Source organism: Pseudonaja textilis, chromosome 8, assembly GCF_049901715.1.
Source record: "Pseudonaja textilis isolate UNSWEBS1 chromosome 8, rPseTex1.2, whole genome shotgun sequence".
Classification (NCBI taxonomy): domain Eukaryota; kingdom Metazoa; phylum Chordata; class Lepidosauria; order Squamata; family Elapidae; genus Pseudonaja; species Pseudonaja textilis.
Window position 1 is genome coordinate 7,920,536 of NC_141997.1, and position 16,094 is coordinate 7,936,629.

A 16,094-nucleotide genomic window follows, 5' to 3' on the forward strand; every position below is an offset into this window, starting at 1 on the left:
TCTTGGCTTCTGCTGCCTTTCCCATGTTCACTGCCCAGCCAGTCTCGGTCTTTGGTACAGGGCACCCCGCAGACATTCTTTGAAGTTCACCAAGTGCATCTCTGGCTTTTCAGCCCTGAGTTTGGGACATGGCTGCATCCCTACTCCATTTTGCAATACTGCCAGGGCTTCTTGAGCCAGGGCTTTTTCGGCTTCTTCCTCTCCTCTGATTCCTTGCCTGTTGCCGACATCTTGGCTCTTTGGCCTAATGGTGGGATCGAGGTAGGCACTACTGTGAAAACTGACTCCCGTTTGTCACATTCAAAAAAAGAAATTCCCAGCTCTTTAGATTAGCCAAGAATGTAGCTTTATTGAAAAATCCATCTAGGCATGGCAGAAGCAAAGTCAGTTCTGAGGGTTTTCCCACAAAAAGCCACATAAGTAACTCCCTTTTTCCCCTCTGGGCCACCCACAATTCAGAGTTCACCAATTGAATTCGGTTCTTTTGCTTTGAGAAAAGCTGTCTGCTTCAGTCAAAACATTCTTCATCACTTGGCCTTGGTTCACTTGAATTCCACAGTCTCCCTTCACCCTTAGGAATTCATTGCCCCTTCCCAACACTCTTTGGCAAAACTGAGAAAGAAAGCAGGCACAGACAATATGGAGTCGAGTAAGGTTTGATAGCAGTCCCCTGATTTTTAGCTCAGTGCCTTAACTAGTACAGCAACCTAACTTTCTCTTTAAACAAGGTGAAAATACTGTTTCAGATGTTTGCTGTTATAAAAAATAATTTAATTAGTTATTAGTATTGTGTAAAATTATTGATTTATATTTATTTGCTCCTCTAGATTATAGACAAGAGTAAGAGAGACCCTACAGAGGAAATAGAAATATTGCTACGATATGGACAGCATCCAAATATTATTACTCTGAAAGATGTAAGTTTATAATATAAGCATCTTCATGGTAATTGTCATTAATATCAATGTGTTATTTGCTTTCTATTAGCTTGTTGAACTTATCCTTGTGGGATAAGTTCCAAGTTGGGAAAAAGACCTGGATTCATGGAAGTTGCTTGGAAAGAAGGTTTAATGGTGAACAAGACCACAAGGCTTGGAATCCTGGGTGAAAAGGGTGATCACATGCTTCAAGATGTTAGGTGAAGAAAGAAAAGGGCCAAGATGTTGGGAGTTCCTGAATTTTATACCCTCTGTTGGGCCTTACCCTCTGATAGACCTTAATAAATGTGCTCACAGTCTTTAGTGTAGAAATACGATCTTAGAATATTGATAGATTTATAATAAAGTCATTGAGGATGGCTTTCTAAGCTGAGGTAGTGAGTAGTGACATTAATAGACCACAGGTTTGCCAAGCATATTCTTGCTTCTTACACAAGTGCTGCTATCCAAAGTTCCCCAGGAATAGGATGTATAATCTTGTACAAAGCATAAACAAAAGTTTATGGAGCTGCAACAACAACAAAAGAAAAACACCCCTAAAATATTACAGGTAAATACTCTCAGTGACCTGTTTTTTTATATTTCAACCAATTTTTCAATACTTGCGGCCTTGTGCTTTAGAAACTAAATGTTTGTATTTACCTTGCTGCATTATATACAAAGAGGCAGTACATTTTAAAACATGGATGTAAACCTTTCTTGGCAGAAATGATACTGAAGGTACTGAATTTTAATTCCTGAGAAATTAAACAATACATGATTTTAAAATGAATGAATGAATAAACATGCATTACTGTCATAAATGTGAATGTCAAAACTCTTGTTTTTCATTCATTAGATGGGAGATTCTCTTTCCACTCAGCTATAATTTTGGAAGACATCATTTAAAATAACTTTTCACATTGCCAATTGAACTATTAAACTCTGTAATTTATTTTTCTCTTCCTTTCTGTGATTGTCATGCAGTTTTAGATATTTTTTTATCTTAAGTTGCAGTGATTTTTTAGCTGAGCAATCCTTTATCTTGTGATATTTTCTGAATTCTTTAGATATCACACACTATTTCAAGAGGTGATAACCAGTATTTTGAAGATCCATTTCTTTTGTGAATCATTTTGTATGTCACTTTCAGGTGCATGGTATGATTGGATATTTAATGTTATTTTCAGGTATATGATGATGGAAAATATGTATATCTGGTAACAGAACTCATGAAAGGTGGAGAACTGTTGGACAAAATCCTTAGGCAAAAATTTTTTTCTGAAAGAGAAGCTAGTGCTGTATTATTGACAATTACAAAAACTGTTGAATATCTTCATGCACAAGGGGTAAGTCTGTTTTTGTCAGCTATCTATTTTTAAAATCATTATCAGCTTTTCTGAAAAGAAACCTCACACAGTCTCTTTAACAAGTTTTATTGAGAATAAAGAGATATGTTTACAAGAAATCCTGCAACTGAACTGTTTCCCATCTAAAACCATTGAGTTCCAAGGAACAACAGAGATGCCTTTACTTTTCTGGATACTTTTCTGCAAAGCTGCAGAAAAACTGTCAGGTCTTTTCAGTCATGAAGGAACTTGCAGATGATTTTGCATAAATTTTTTTCTTTGTTTTTCTTAAGGTCGTACATAGAGATTTGAAGCCCAGTAATATCTTATATGTTGATGAATCAGGAAATCCAGAATCTATTCGAATTTGTGATTTTGGCTTTGCAAAGCAGCTGAGAGCAGAAAATGGCCTCTTAATGACACCCTGTTACACAGCAAATTTTGTTGCTCCGGAGGTAAACTATTCGTTATTTGTCTGCATTTCCTGTGTAGGAAAAAACATGTAATCTGAAATTTCCATTTTTCTTTAAATAAATATATTAGTTTATGGTTAAATATAAATTTAAATATAGGCAAATATATTTTTAAAAAACTCTAAAGCTTAAAAAAGATAGAAATCAGAAAAAGAAAAGAGAAGCAGGAAAGCCAAACTAAGAACATCGGTGTTTCAAATGTGACTATTTATAGTATAAATAGGGGATAAAAGAGTCATACTGTGAATTTGGAAAAAAAAATATTCTAGACATTAAGGAATGGCTTTTGGATGACTTCTGGTTTGGTGTCATGGCGATACAGTCAAGGGAAAGCTGGGCTCGGCTTTCTGCGATTGATTTCATCCTGCCAGAGGCCCCCAAGGGAATGAAAGTTGCCCCATAGAGGCGACAATAGAGGTGGGAATCCTATAGAACATGAGCAGACAACGGTTTGCTCCTTCGATCCAGGGAAGTTGCCAGCTAGAAAATTTTCAACAAAGGGTTATAAAGAATGAACAAAGAATTCAAAAAATGGAAGATAAAATAGAAGAAATGGAAAAAAGATGGAAGAAATAAAAGAAAACCAGTGATTGGCACAGGCAAACAAAAATGCAGTAGCAACATTTGAAATGGAGAAAGCTTCTTACATATTAAGATTTCAGAATATACCTGAAGATAAGGAGGAAGATTTAATGGAATTTATTATGAACCTGCTGGCAGATGCTTTGCAAATTGAGAAAGTTGTAATAGTAGAGGAGATTGACCAAATGTACAGACTAAACTCAAGCTACACAAGAAGACACAAAGTGCCCAGAAAGGTCCATGTTAGAGTTGTCAGAAGAAGAATAAGGGATGAAATATTGAAGAGAATGAGGGAAAAACACTACAATGCAGAAAAAAGGAAATCATGGTGTTAAAACAGATTCCCTGGAAGATAAGAGATCTAAGAAGACAATATCAATTTTTGACAACAAAGCTGAATGAAAAAGGAGTAAATTTTGGATGGCTGGTTCTGGAGGGGATCCTAATTAACTGGAACTCTAGAAGATACAGACTCTACCTTTAAGGCAGCAGATTTCTATGAGAGACATGCAAGCATTTTTGAAGGGAAACCACAAGGTACACAAAAAGATAAGGAAAACAGGGAGAAAAAACCAATAGAAAATACAGTGATACAAAATGAAGAAGACAAAGAGAAAGAAAACACTGACCAAGAAGAAAAGGGACTAATAAGAGAACAAAGACAGAAGAATCACTAGGAAACTAAACTCCAAATATAATTAAGATGGAGAAAAAAAAAGGGATCCTTTCAATGTATAGAATAGAATTCTTTATTGGCCAAGAGTGATTGAACACACAAGGAATTTGTCTTGGTGAAAAATGCTCTCAGTGTACATAAAAGAAAAGATACATTCCTCAAGAGTCAAGAATCATAAGGTACAACACTTAATAGTAGTCATAAGGTACAATAAGCAATCAAATTATACTAAGAAACAGTCAATATAAATCATAAGGATACAAGCGACAAAGTTACAGTCATATAATCACAAGTGGAGGGGATGGGTGATGAGGAATGATAAGAAAATTAATAGTAATAGTAGTGTAGACGTAAATAGTTGGACAGTGTTGAGGGAATTATTTGTTTAACAAAGTGATGGTATTCGGGGGAAAACTATCCTTGTGTCTAGTTGTTCTGGTGTGTAGTACTCTATAGTGTCATTTTGAGGGTAGGAGTTGAAAGAGTTTATATCCGGGATGTGAGGGTTCTGTAAATATTTTCACAGCCCTCTTTTTGACTCATGCAGTATACAGGTCTTCGATTGAAGGCAGATTGGTAGTAAAAAAAATTTCTGCAGTCCTGATTATCCTCTGAAGTCTGTGCCTGTCCTGTTGGGTTGCAGAACCAAACCAGACAGTTATAGAGCTGCAGATGACAGACTCAATAATTCCTTTGTAGAACTGTATCAGCAGCTCCTTGGGCACTTTGAGCTTTCTGAGTTGGTGCAGAAAGAACATTCTTTGTTGTGCTTTATGATGTTTTTAATGTCAGGTATCCATTTTAGGTCTTGTTATATGATAGAACCTAGGAATTTGAAGGTTTCTATTGTTGATACTGTGTTGTCTAGTATTGTAAGAGGTGGTAGTATGGGAGGGTTTCTTCTAAAGTCTACCACCATTTCTGCGGTTTTGAGTTTGTTCAGTTCCAGATTGTTCTGGTTATACCACGAGGCAAGTTAAATATAAATGGATTAAATTTCCCCTTCTGAACAAAGAAAACTTTTTACAGAATTGCAAAAATTGGACACAGAAATAATCTGTCTACAAGAAACACACATAAAGAAACAACACTATAAACTTTTAGAATGCCCCAAAATTGGGAAACTATATATCAGCACAGCAAAAAAGAGTAGCTTTATATATATATAAGAATCATTGGATTCTAAACAGATATACTCAGATGAAGAAGGAAGAATTTTGATGGTGGAAATAATAACTAATCAAAATGTACCAAAACAATAAGCAAGAAATTTTTTGCCAAGCATTACATAAGAAAATATTGGAAATGGAATATAGAAACATTTGTCTTCTAGGATATTTTAATTCAATTGTGGATGAAACACTAGACTATAAAAGCACTAAAATTGGGTGAGAGGAGAGCAGAAAGAGACTACCTAGGATGTTTTTTAAAATGATAGAAGAAATTTGTATACAAAATGTCTGGAGAGAAATAAATTTGAAAAAGACACAAATCATGGTCTAGAATTGATATGATATGGATTTTTCTGGCATTAAGAACTGATATACTTGAGGTTAAAATAGAACCTAGTGTTTGGGTGGAGCACAATCCAGTAAAATTAACTTGGAAAGGTGTAAAGAAGAATCTTAGGTGGATGCTGAACCAAGCCCTATTAAGAGAAAAGAGTTCACAGAACCTGCAGCAAAGGAAATGGATTTTTTTTCTTTAAAAAATATAAAAGAGGAGATACAGTACCTCACTCCAGAACATATGGGACATAGCCAAAGCATATGTTAGCTATAACCTATATAGCTAAAGGAGAGAAAAAAAGGAATGGCTTTTGGAAGTAGATAACTTAGCAAAGGCTTTTTCTGGGTCTAAAGCTACTAGTAGATTCCATCCTGACTATATCCAGTATATCAACTAATAAACATATTGTCCGATGCTTGATGATTTTTTGTAAACTCTTGATGGGGTAGTAAATTATATGCGGTAAAAGTTTTTGCAGCTATGTAATATGTAACCAGCATAATAAATACCTTAGTGTAATTGTTAGTATAAAACAATGCTGGTAGTTTAACATCCTGAAAAAAGATTCATTACTTACATCAGGGTTGGCAACCCACGGCTTTGGAGCCACATGTGGCTCTTTCAGCCCTCTGCTGCAGCTCCCTGTCGGCTGATCTCATCACTGGCTGGCCCCTCCCCTCCCCCCCCCAGTCACTCCTCGTCTGGCCTGAGAAGGTAAGGGTGACAGCAGGGGATGGAGACTCGCTCCATATTCCAGAGCAGAAGCAAAGCACCCCTGTACTTGCATTTGCACAGCAACAATATCTGCCTTCCATTTGCACTCAAGGCAGCCTTCGCCTCCTGCCACTTTGGTCTTGGAGCTGTAAGCCGCTTTGAGCTTGGAATTGTTGTCGCCTCCATGGCCTCTTGCAGCGCCTCGTGCAACACAGTGAAATTTAGTGCGCTTCACAATGGGGGAGAAAGTCCCCCCTCCTCCTGGAGCCCATTATGATCCAGAGCCACAATGCGACCCTGCCCCACTCCCCCCTGGCAACAGTGGCAGGGAGGGAGGGGGGAGAGAGAGAGAAAGTTGAACAACACACCTGAGGCTGGGTGTGGCAAGAGGTAGCTGGGAAGAAAGGGGTGAGGCAGGGCCAGCTGGGCAAATAATTCTGCCCTAATGACCAGCTGGGTAGGCGTGGCTGGAGGGGGGGGTCATGTGTCTGGGTGGGTATGAGTGACATCAAGTTGGTCATGCCTTCCCAGTCACACCGTTTTTGGTTTTTTTCTGTTTACAGAAATACTGATACTTTCCTTTATTTGTCTTTCTCAAAAGCTAAAACCAAAACCAGTCACACCGTTTCTTAAATTATTGGCTCCTGGTGTTTTCTGTGGAAACAGGTCCAAATGGCTCTTTGAGTGTTTAAGGTTGCAGACACCTGACTTACATCCAAAAGATTTAGAATGACTCAGCAGAAACCTTGAAAAGCCATCCAGGCCAGTCCCCTGAAAAGCCATCCAGGCCAGGAGTATTATATTTTGCAACAGCTGTTTAGAATTCATTAGTTCCTGAAGCAACAGGAGAGCTTTCCACAAATCCGATTATTAAAAATTGAATATCCACCACTCAAGTTGATTGCTTCATATTGGTCCCCCTTATTATCCAAAGTACATATTGGCTTACAGAAAAAGGAAAAAATTATTATTAATAGCTTCAGAAGCAAAAGACAATCTGGCCATTCTTAGTGACAATTTCAGAATCTTACAATCTATTTAACCAAAATTTCTAGCTGTTTGTGCAGAACATTTTTTCTCACTTCCTTATAAAAACATAAGTTATATACTGTAGGTAGTCCTCACTTAGTGATTACTTAATCAGTGACTGTTTAAAGTTGGGTGGTGCAGAACTTTTGATACCTATGGCCAGTCCTCAAAGTTCCAGCCATCGCACCACCCCTGCGGTAACATGATGTCGATCTGGTAACTTGGCAACTGGCTTATACTTACGATGGTTGCAGTGGTCCACAATCACAGGATTGCCATTTGCGGCCTTCACTGACAGCTTCCTATAAACAAAATCAATGGAGAAGTTAGCCGGAAAGTTGCAAGTTGCTCTGTCAAATCTCCTTTTCCGAGGAGCAGCCACCTCTGAGCCTGGAATTGTTCATATATACCACTGTAGCCACCTGCTACCCCCCACCATCTGATAGCAGCCACCCCTGTGCTTAAAATTGCTTGTAGATTCTGCTGCAGCCATCTATGCCCCATCTGCCATCGGCCACCTCTGCTCCCTAGGCATGAAATAACTTATGCACCACTGCAGCTACCTGCATATCCCCCACTCACCCAGCCACCTCTGAACCTGAAATCGTTAACATATGCCACAGCAGCCACCTTCATAACCTCCCTCATCTGACAGCCACTTAACGTCCTGTTGACCTGCAAGTTACTTGGTATCTCAACTTTCCTCACTGACTTTGATTGTTCTTAATCCTACATATGGGACTATGTATGTATTGGCCAAGTCTCAAGGTTTATGGAACATTCCTATCTTTTCTATATTTTTAAAAGAATTTGAGGCTGATGATCATACACAAAGGAAACCAAGAAATTGGATATGTGGCTTTCTACTTCTTTTTGAATTACATGAGATGTAATTATTGAACTAAATGGATTCTATGAGATGGAGAAACAACTCTGAAATGAATTTATCTAAACTATTTTTTGTTTTATTTTAATAGTGCTATATTGATTACCCATAATTTATGTAAATAATTTATTTCAGTTTTGGTTTTCTTTCTTTTATAGTACAGTGATTTTTTAAACTCATTTTTTACTGCAATGACAAAGTTTAAATTGATTTAATAATTCAAATATTGTTTATTAAAATATTCAGATATTAAATTAAATTATCCAATTTGTATTGGATAATTTATAATGGATACAGCAACTTCAGTTTCTCAGTGATTCAGTAGGAAAAGTAACTTTTACAAAAGTAATATTTACAATTAAGATAATTGATTTTTCTTTATGATTTAATTAATAACATGATTTCCATAGGTATTAAAAAGGCAAGGGTATGATGTAGCATGCGACATATGGAGCCTTGGTGTCCTTCTATATACAATGTTGACTGGGTATGTTTGTATCAATTTACTTTGTCCTCTATCTATATATTGCTAAAATCTTCATGTCTGCAACCATTAACTGGGCTAAACTGTTTATTTTAAGTACAGTTTTAGTACTGCTAAATATAATACATTACTTTTGTTTCCTAATTCTTTTTGGAAAGCTTTTTATTCATGTTAGTAATTGGTTAGCACTTACATCAGAGACATCAAACTCAAGGCCTGGGGACCAGATGGCCTGTGCGGTGCTTAGATCTGGCCCGCAGAGCCACCCTGGAAACAGCAAAGGACTGACCCACAGTGCCTCTGCCAGTGAAAATGGAGCTCGGGAGGGCTGCATGTGGCCCTCAGCCTCTGTCTTTGGCCGCAACTGCCAGCAAAAATGGAGCTCTGTTTTCGCTGGCAAAGGGCTACATGAGGTTGTTGCAGCCAAAAACGGGGCCTGAGGGGCATGTGAGGCCCACCCAAGCTCTGTTTTTGCTGGCAGAAGGCTGCAGGAAGGTATCAGGGCCAAAAACGGAGTTCAGCAGCCCATTTTCTCTGGCAGAGCACTTGAGCCACCACAGGTGCCACCAATATGAGTGACATCAAGCTGGCCATGCCCACCCTGCCCCCGAGGTCAAACACATCCCTGATGCAGCCCTCATTAAAATCGAGCTTGACAGCCCTGAGTTACATAGTCTCATTAATAATTATTTTTACAATTTATATTAAATACAGGGAGTCCTTGATTTACAACAATTCATTTAGTAACTGTTCAAAGTTACAACAGCATTGAAAAAGTGACTTATGACTGTTTTTCACACTTGCAACCATTGCAGCATAGTCACATGATGAAAATCCAGCCATTTGGCAACTGACTCACATTTATGACAGTTGCAGTGTCCCAGAGCCATGTGATCACCTTCTGAGACTGAAAAAGTCAATGGGGAAACCAGATTCACTTAATAACCGTGCTATTAACTTAACAATGGCAGTGATTCACTTAAAAACTGTGGCAATAAAGATCATAAAATGGGGCAAAACTCACTCAACAAATGTCTCAGCAACAGAATTTTTGGGCTCAATTATGGTCGTAAGTCAAGGCTACCTATAATAATTTAGAACGTCAATTCTGATAATAATGGAATTGAGCAGAGCTTTTTTAAAAAAATATGTTAAAACTATTGTCTTTGTTTAGGTATACTCCCTTTGCAAATGGTCCTGATGATACTCCAGAAGAAATTTTGGCACGAATAGGTAGTGGGAAGTTTTCTCTCAGTGGTGGATACTGGAACTCTGTCTCAGAAACAGCAAAGGTATGTAAATTATTGTTCTTGAGAGCTCATTAGGTAAGACAGGATATAAAATCAATAAGTAATAATAATAGCAAGTTGCATGATGTTTTATGAGTGTATTTTTTTTGGGGGGGAGGTTGTTTTGCTTTTTGTGTCTTCAAGTCATGTGCCTTCAAGACTAGCCTGGCAACTAGTCCATGGCAAAAATTTTGGAACTGGTTTGCCTTCTTAGAGCTGAGAGTGAGTAACTGCCCTAAGGTGAGCTGCTGGTTTTGTGCAAGGCAGGACTAGAACTCATAGCCTCCCAGTTTCTATTTAGAATTTTTTTATTGGCCAAGTGTGATTGGACACACAAGGAATTTGTCTCCAGTGTCTTAAGTTCTCAGTGTACATACAGACAACCAAGTGATAGGTCATAGGTCATAATTCCCATGCTCAGTATTTGGTTCTTTTATTTCCTGTTTCCTTTTTTATATCCCTTATCTCCATTTATGCAATTAAGTATTGATACCTTACCAGGGCATTTTTTAAAAAAACATTTTTATTAAAGCTTTACATAAAAATACAAGCTAATAAAGCATAAGCTGTAAATAAATAAACAAAAGCACAGAAAGAAATAATTGGAAAGGGAAAAAATAGAAGTTTTTTTTAGCAAATATAAGTACATTATAAAATTTTATCTTACCCTGACTACAAAATGTCCACCTAAGGATTGAGGAATCCTTTCTAATCTGAAATGTTGTTTAATTTATTTGAATCAAATCCATCATTTTATTATTTTATAAAACTTGTGCAATTTAACTAATTGTTTACAGGACTTAGTTTCACAAATGCTTCATGTTGACCCGCATCAGAGACTGACTGCTGTTCAAGTTCTAAGGCACCCATGGATAGTTCACTGTGATCAGTTGCCTCAGTACCAACTCAACAGGCAAGATGCTCCACATCTTGTGAAGGTAAAAAACAACAACCCTATGCATATTATTCCTTAGAGTAGGCGTGTCCAGTACAGTAGGCCTTTATGGCACTCGAATGGCATATATTGGACAACATTTTGTCAGAATGGATATCTCTTCTGGTCATATAGAGAAAGCCTGCTAAGAATGTACATGGAAGTGGATAAGATGGCAGGCTTCTCTGCAGTAACTCCCATTTTGTGGAACTTTTCTTTAAAGGAAGACAGACCCTGTTGTGTTTTTTCTAGAAACAAAACTGTTTTATTTCAGTATGTTTTTGGTCTCAGTGAATGACTACATGGGAGCATCAATTAGGGAATTCATTTGCAATATGCAAACATTTCTTTTGTATAATCCTTTGAGATTGGAATGAGGTATAAAAATAGTTAAAATGAATAAACATTCTGTTTACTATATTTTAATCTGCAGTTTGCCCCTTTATTTTTTTCCATTACAGGAGGTCCTAATTTTACAAAAATGTGTTCAATGACTATTTGAACTAGCAACAATGTTGCATGAGTTGCACTTACAATCGGTCCTTGAAATTCTGACCTTTGCAGCATCCCTTGACTATGTGATTGTGATCTGAGCACTCAGCAACCAGCCTGTATCTCTGAACATCATGGTGTCCCATGGTAACTTAATCGCAATTTGTAACCTGCAGTGCTGGTTTCCCACAAGCAAAGTTAATAGGGAAGCAGAAAGTTATGATCACATTAAGTTCCCACTGAAAACCTGCACTGCCCTCACTTAACAGTAACTAGAGATTGCTAGAAATGCCATCAGTAAGCAGCACAATCATGTGACATCATGCTTTATGATGGCATTGCTTAGCCACTGATATTCCAGTCCTAATTACCATTGTTAAACAAGGACTACCTGTATTTCTACCATTTCCATTTCTAGCAATACTTTGAAATTTGTACATTTAAGATTTTCTTAGTCAATGATCCATTGAAGGCATTTTCCCTATAATAAACATTTCATCATTAAGGAACAAAATCAGTAATAGTTTGCTTCTGTCAAGCAAGTCGATCCTACCCTATTGGCTTAAAAGGAAGGCTATTAAAACTTGGCTACACCAGCAAGCCCTGCTAGGTTGGGACATTTTAATATAGTTCATTTTGGCTTTAGAGTATTTGTCTAATATAATTGAAGTTCCCACTGTTATATATAAAGAGATGTACTTTGATTTGATCTTATTAGTTTTTTTATTTTTAACATTTACCAATGTCACATAGATATACCATTCAGAGATGTCAGCAACAGGAACAGCATATAAATAAGTTCTTTCAGTGTTTTTCAAAAGGCAATTTATTGCTATTACATACAGGCTTAATAAAACTACAAAATTTGTCTAACATACTTCATACTTTTCTTTTTTCCAAATCTAATGTGATAGGATAAAATGTAAAATGTCTATTAGAAATCAGAATACTTAGTAACCAATGATACTAAAGGCACATGCAGTACCATCTAACCCAGGGGTTGCCAACCTTTTGGACCTCAGGGACCACCAAACTCTTAATTTTAAAACCCAGGGACCACTAACTGGTTTTGTGGCCTAATTTGTGGGTGCAGCTTGATGGTCATATGACTGGCTGGGCATGGCTTGTATGTAAATATTATAAATATTTATATAAATATTGATTTTTTTTATTAAAAAAGAGCAAGTTTTACCTAAAAATCAGGCAAAGCAGGGAGGCAGATTGAGTTGCTCACAGAATCACAGATTCATCCAGAGATCGATCTATCTCCCATCGGCTAGCTCAGTCTGTCACATAAACTTTGCTTGCAAGCAAACTCATAAAATTAACTCACAACACACCATGTATGTAAATTTTGATTTTATAAAAAAAGAGCAACTTTTACCCAAAACCAGGCAAAGCAGGCAGGCAGATTGAGTTGCTCACAGAATCATTCAGTGATCTATTTGCCATCGGCTAGCTCAGTCTCTCAAATTTGCTTGCCGTGAGTCTGCTCTGAATAACAGAACCTTTGGTCCTAAGGGAGGTTCGGCGGTGCTTAAAAGCAGTGCCGAAGATCTAAAGACTAGCCAGAAATCAAGAAATCCAACCATTTCCTGCTTCCTAGCTAATTTAAATCTCCCGGCACAGCAAAACAGATGATGGTTGGAAAAAGTCAAAATAGCAATTTAGCAGGCAAGTTTGCCAGAGTGAGTGGGCGGGGAGGGTTTCCATGGGCCATGTGGGCTGCACAGCCTTATGTTTCTGTGCAGCCTGGATTAATTGCTTTGTGTGGGTGCTGTGGGGGTGAGATTTCTCTGTGGCCCACCAAAATTTTCTCACGGCCCACCGGTTGGCAACTGCTGATCTAACCAATCGTAGCTTCTGCAAGATAATGGTTATTTTGTTATTTGCACAATTTCTTCCTATTTGAGAACTGCAGTTAGCATTATTAAGAGCAAATCTAAATCACATTTGTGAGAGTTGAGAAGTATACATTGCTAGAATGTTGGACATTCCCTGTCAACTAATGTTTTAAATGATTGGGCAATGTTATTAATACACGTTCCTGCCTGCATGGATATGAGGCGCAAAACATAAAGGCAGAGACATATTGCACTGTAGATTAAGATAAATAATGTTTGTGTCTTTTAAATATTAAAACTCTACATTATTAAATTCTACTGTTTGTTTAAACTCTGTAATGTGATCATTTAACCTAGGATTCACAATTTTTTTTAAAAATTTATTCCTAGGGTGCCATGGCAGCTACATACTCAGCATTGAATCGCAATCAGTCCCCAGTTTTGGAGCCAGTGGGTCGCTCTACACTTGCTCAAAGAAGAGGAGTAAAAAAAATTACCTCAACTGCTCTGTGAAATGACCTCATGTAAAAAAAATGGTACCACAATTAGTTGATAGCACAAATTATGGCAACAGATAGCACATACCCCAATAAACTGAAAGCACACTCTTCCAGCTGGTACTGTTATGCTGCTGCTCCTGCTTTCATCTTTTGAAAACTGTTAAAGACAAAACATTTTCCTTCAAGTGGAGAAAAAAGTGGAATCAGTGGAAAAAAACTATTAATGGAAATAATTATGAAGACCTCTTGTTACAATAGATACACTGAAAAAGCACTCTGCACCATATAGCATTATTTTTATAGGGAATGCTTTTTTCCCTTTAAAATTATTTGATACATGTAAGGATGGACAGTTTATGTTAAGCACTTACCTTAAAATATGTTTATATTAGCACTGTGTAATTTGTGCCATCCAGTGTTTTATATGTTTTGTATATTTTTCCTAACAATACACTTATGTACTGTTTCCTTCTCTTTAGACTAATTGATTTGACAATTAAATCTGATTAAAATATTAATCAGTATGATTGGACATCTCTAAAACAGCTTGACTGTTAAACAGCTATTGAATGTAATTCTGTGAATGTGTATTTCCTTGCTTGGATTTTCCCATGGACACAATTATTAGAAATCTTGGGAATTGTTAAAGCATTTAATGGTAAAATGGCATATTTTAATCACTTGTGGTTTGCTATGTATGGAAGCAAAAAGGGTCTGCATATTGTCATGATGAGTGTCTTTTTGTGAACCTCAGAAACTGGCTAAATAGTTCAACTTTGGTTCAACTGATGTTAATTGTGGTTTATCTTTGTTACTTAAGCAGCAATAGTATTTATTGCACAGTGCTGATCAGAAAATGGAGAGGGCAGAAATGTAATGTTTAAGTAGTATGCACTGAAGTAGTGCATTCTCCAATAATAATGTTAGATCATTTTTATGGCTAAAAATTAACAGCAGGTCTGTTATACTTGGGCCACTATAGACAAAAGCAGCATTGAGTACAAATTGGATGAAATGTGTCCCAGTGTCTTCAACTGTTTTTAGTGGCTCTGCCTTCAAAGTTTGGCATGTTCGTAGATTACAATCTTGAAGAATGCTGTATAATCAGATGCTAAGATTGCAATTCTAAACACACATACTGAACATAATGGCACTACTTATGTTGTTTTATTGTTTTCATGGGAACTGGGGAAAATTCACCTCTTCAAATTGTTTTGGGATCAGATATATGAGATATCGAACTTTTATGTATTGCAAAATATAATATTCTGAAGAAATGAAGAATTTTGGGTGGATCATCAGAATTCTGCCAAAGAAATTACTCTTTATACAGTAGTAATATTTCTTTATTGTCTTGCATTTTGCCAATAAGTTAGTCTCAGATCAATGTGGTAGATAAAAGTAGGAAATGAAATATATCTTTTTTCTATCAAATGTTCGTGATCTCTTTAATCACTGGGTCCTATAGTTTATTTGTCTTCCTTTTAGTTCATATTAATTTTAGTACTTTCCAGAGTTTCATCTCATGTTTCTGCCTTACAGACTCATGCAACTGTTTCAGGTTACCACACTTTTATTTGTACTGTAAGTTAAAATCCTTTTCACACACTAGTTCTTAAATGAGTCTTTGCTTGTATAGATGCTGCTAATTAGCCACCAAGGGGCCTTTATTTCTTACTGTTGGTTAAATATTGATGTTTTAAAATGCTATTTTCTTCTGTCATGCTTGAAAATATTTTTAAATTTTGATAAATGTTGCCTCAAGATTTAATTGCAATGACAGATCTTAAATAGGTGATATTTTATAGTTAAAGACAGCTTTTCATGACAGGGTCTAGTAACATGGGGATTGTTCATATGATTTGGATTTTCCACACGAAATACATGGGCATGAGCTATTGCCTAGATTTGGATGGATGGAAATACAGGTAGTCTGACTTATGACCACAATTGAGCCCAAAATTTCTGTTGTTAAGTGAAACATTTGTTAAGTGAATTTTGCCTCATTTTACAATCTTTCTTGCCACAGTTGTTAAGTGAATCACTGCAGTTGATAAGTCAATAACTTGGTTAAGTGAATCTGGCTTCGCCATTGACTTTGCTTGTCAAAAGTTTGCAAAAAGTGATTACATGACCTTAGGACACAGCAATGGTCATAAGTATGAGCTGGTTGCCAAGCATCTGAATTTTGATCACATGACCATGCTGCAATAGTCATAAATGAGAAAATAGTTGTAAGTCCATTTTTTCAGTATTGTAACTTTGAACAGTGACTAAATTAACAATTGTAAGTCAAAGACTACCTGTATATGGTTTTATCTGCTGAAATATTCTAATATGTCTATTTTTAACATTTTTAACATCAATAGTTTTCAACCCTAATGTGTTTATTGCATTTACTTTGCCATGATTTCCC

At 36.8% G+C, this 16,094-nt stretch overlaps 1 protein-coding gene across 2 annotated transcripts in view; it reads left to right on the plus strand.

Moving 5' to 3' along the window:
- The window catches only part of RPS6KA3 (ribosomal protein S6 kinase A3), a 73,556-nt gene extending 58,444 nt beyond the window's left edge, over nt 1-15,112 (plus strand). For both annotated transcript variants that reach the window (XM_026714312.2, XM_026714311.2), the window contains exons 16-22: nt 828-917; nt 2,108-2,266; nt 2,560-2,721; nt 8,546-8,622; nt 9,794-9,911; nt 10,706-10,846; nt 13,569-15,112. In XM_026714312.2, coding sequence (XP_026570097.1) covers nt 828-917; nt 2,108-2,266; nt 2,560-2,721; nt 8,546-8,622; nt 9,794-9,911; nt 10,706-10,846; nt 13,569-13,691 — 870 coding nt within the window. In that variant the 3' untranslated portion in view covers nt 13,692-15,112. The remainder of the gene's footprint in view (nt 1-827; nt 918-2,107; nt 2,267-2,559; nt 2,722-8,545; nt 8,623-9,793; nt 9,912-10,705; nt 10,847-13,568) is intronic.
- Nucleotides 15,113-16,094: the final 982 nt, after the last annotated feature.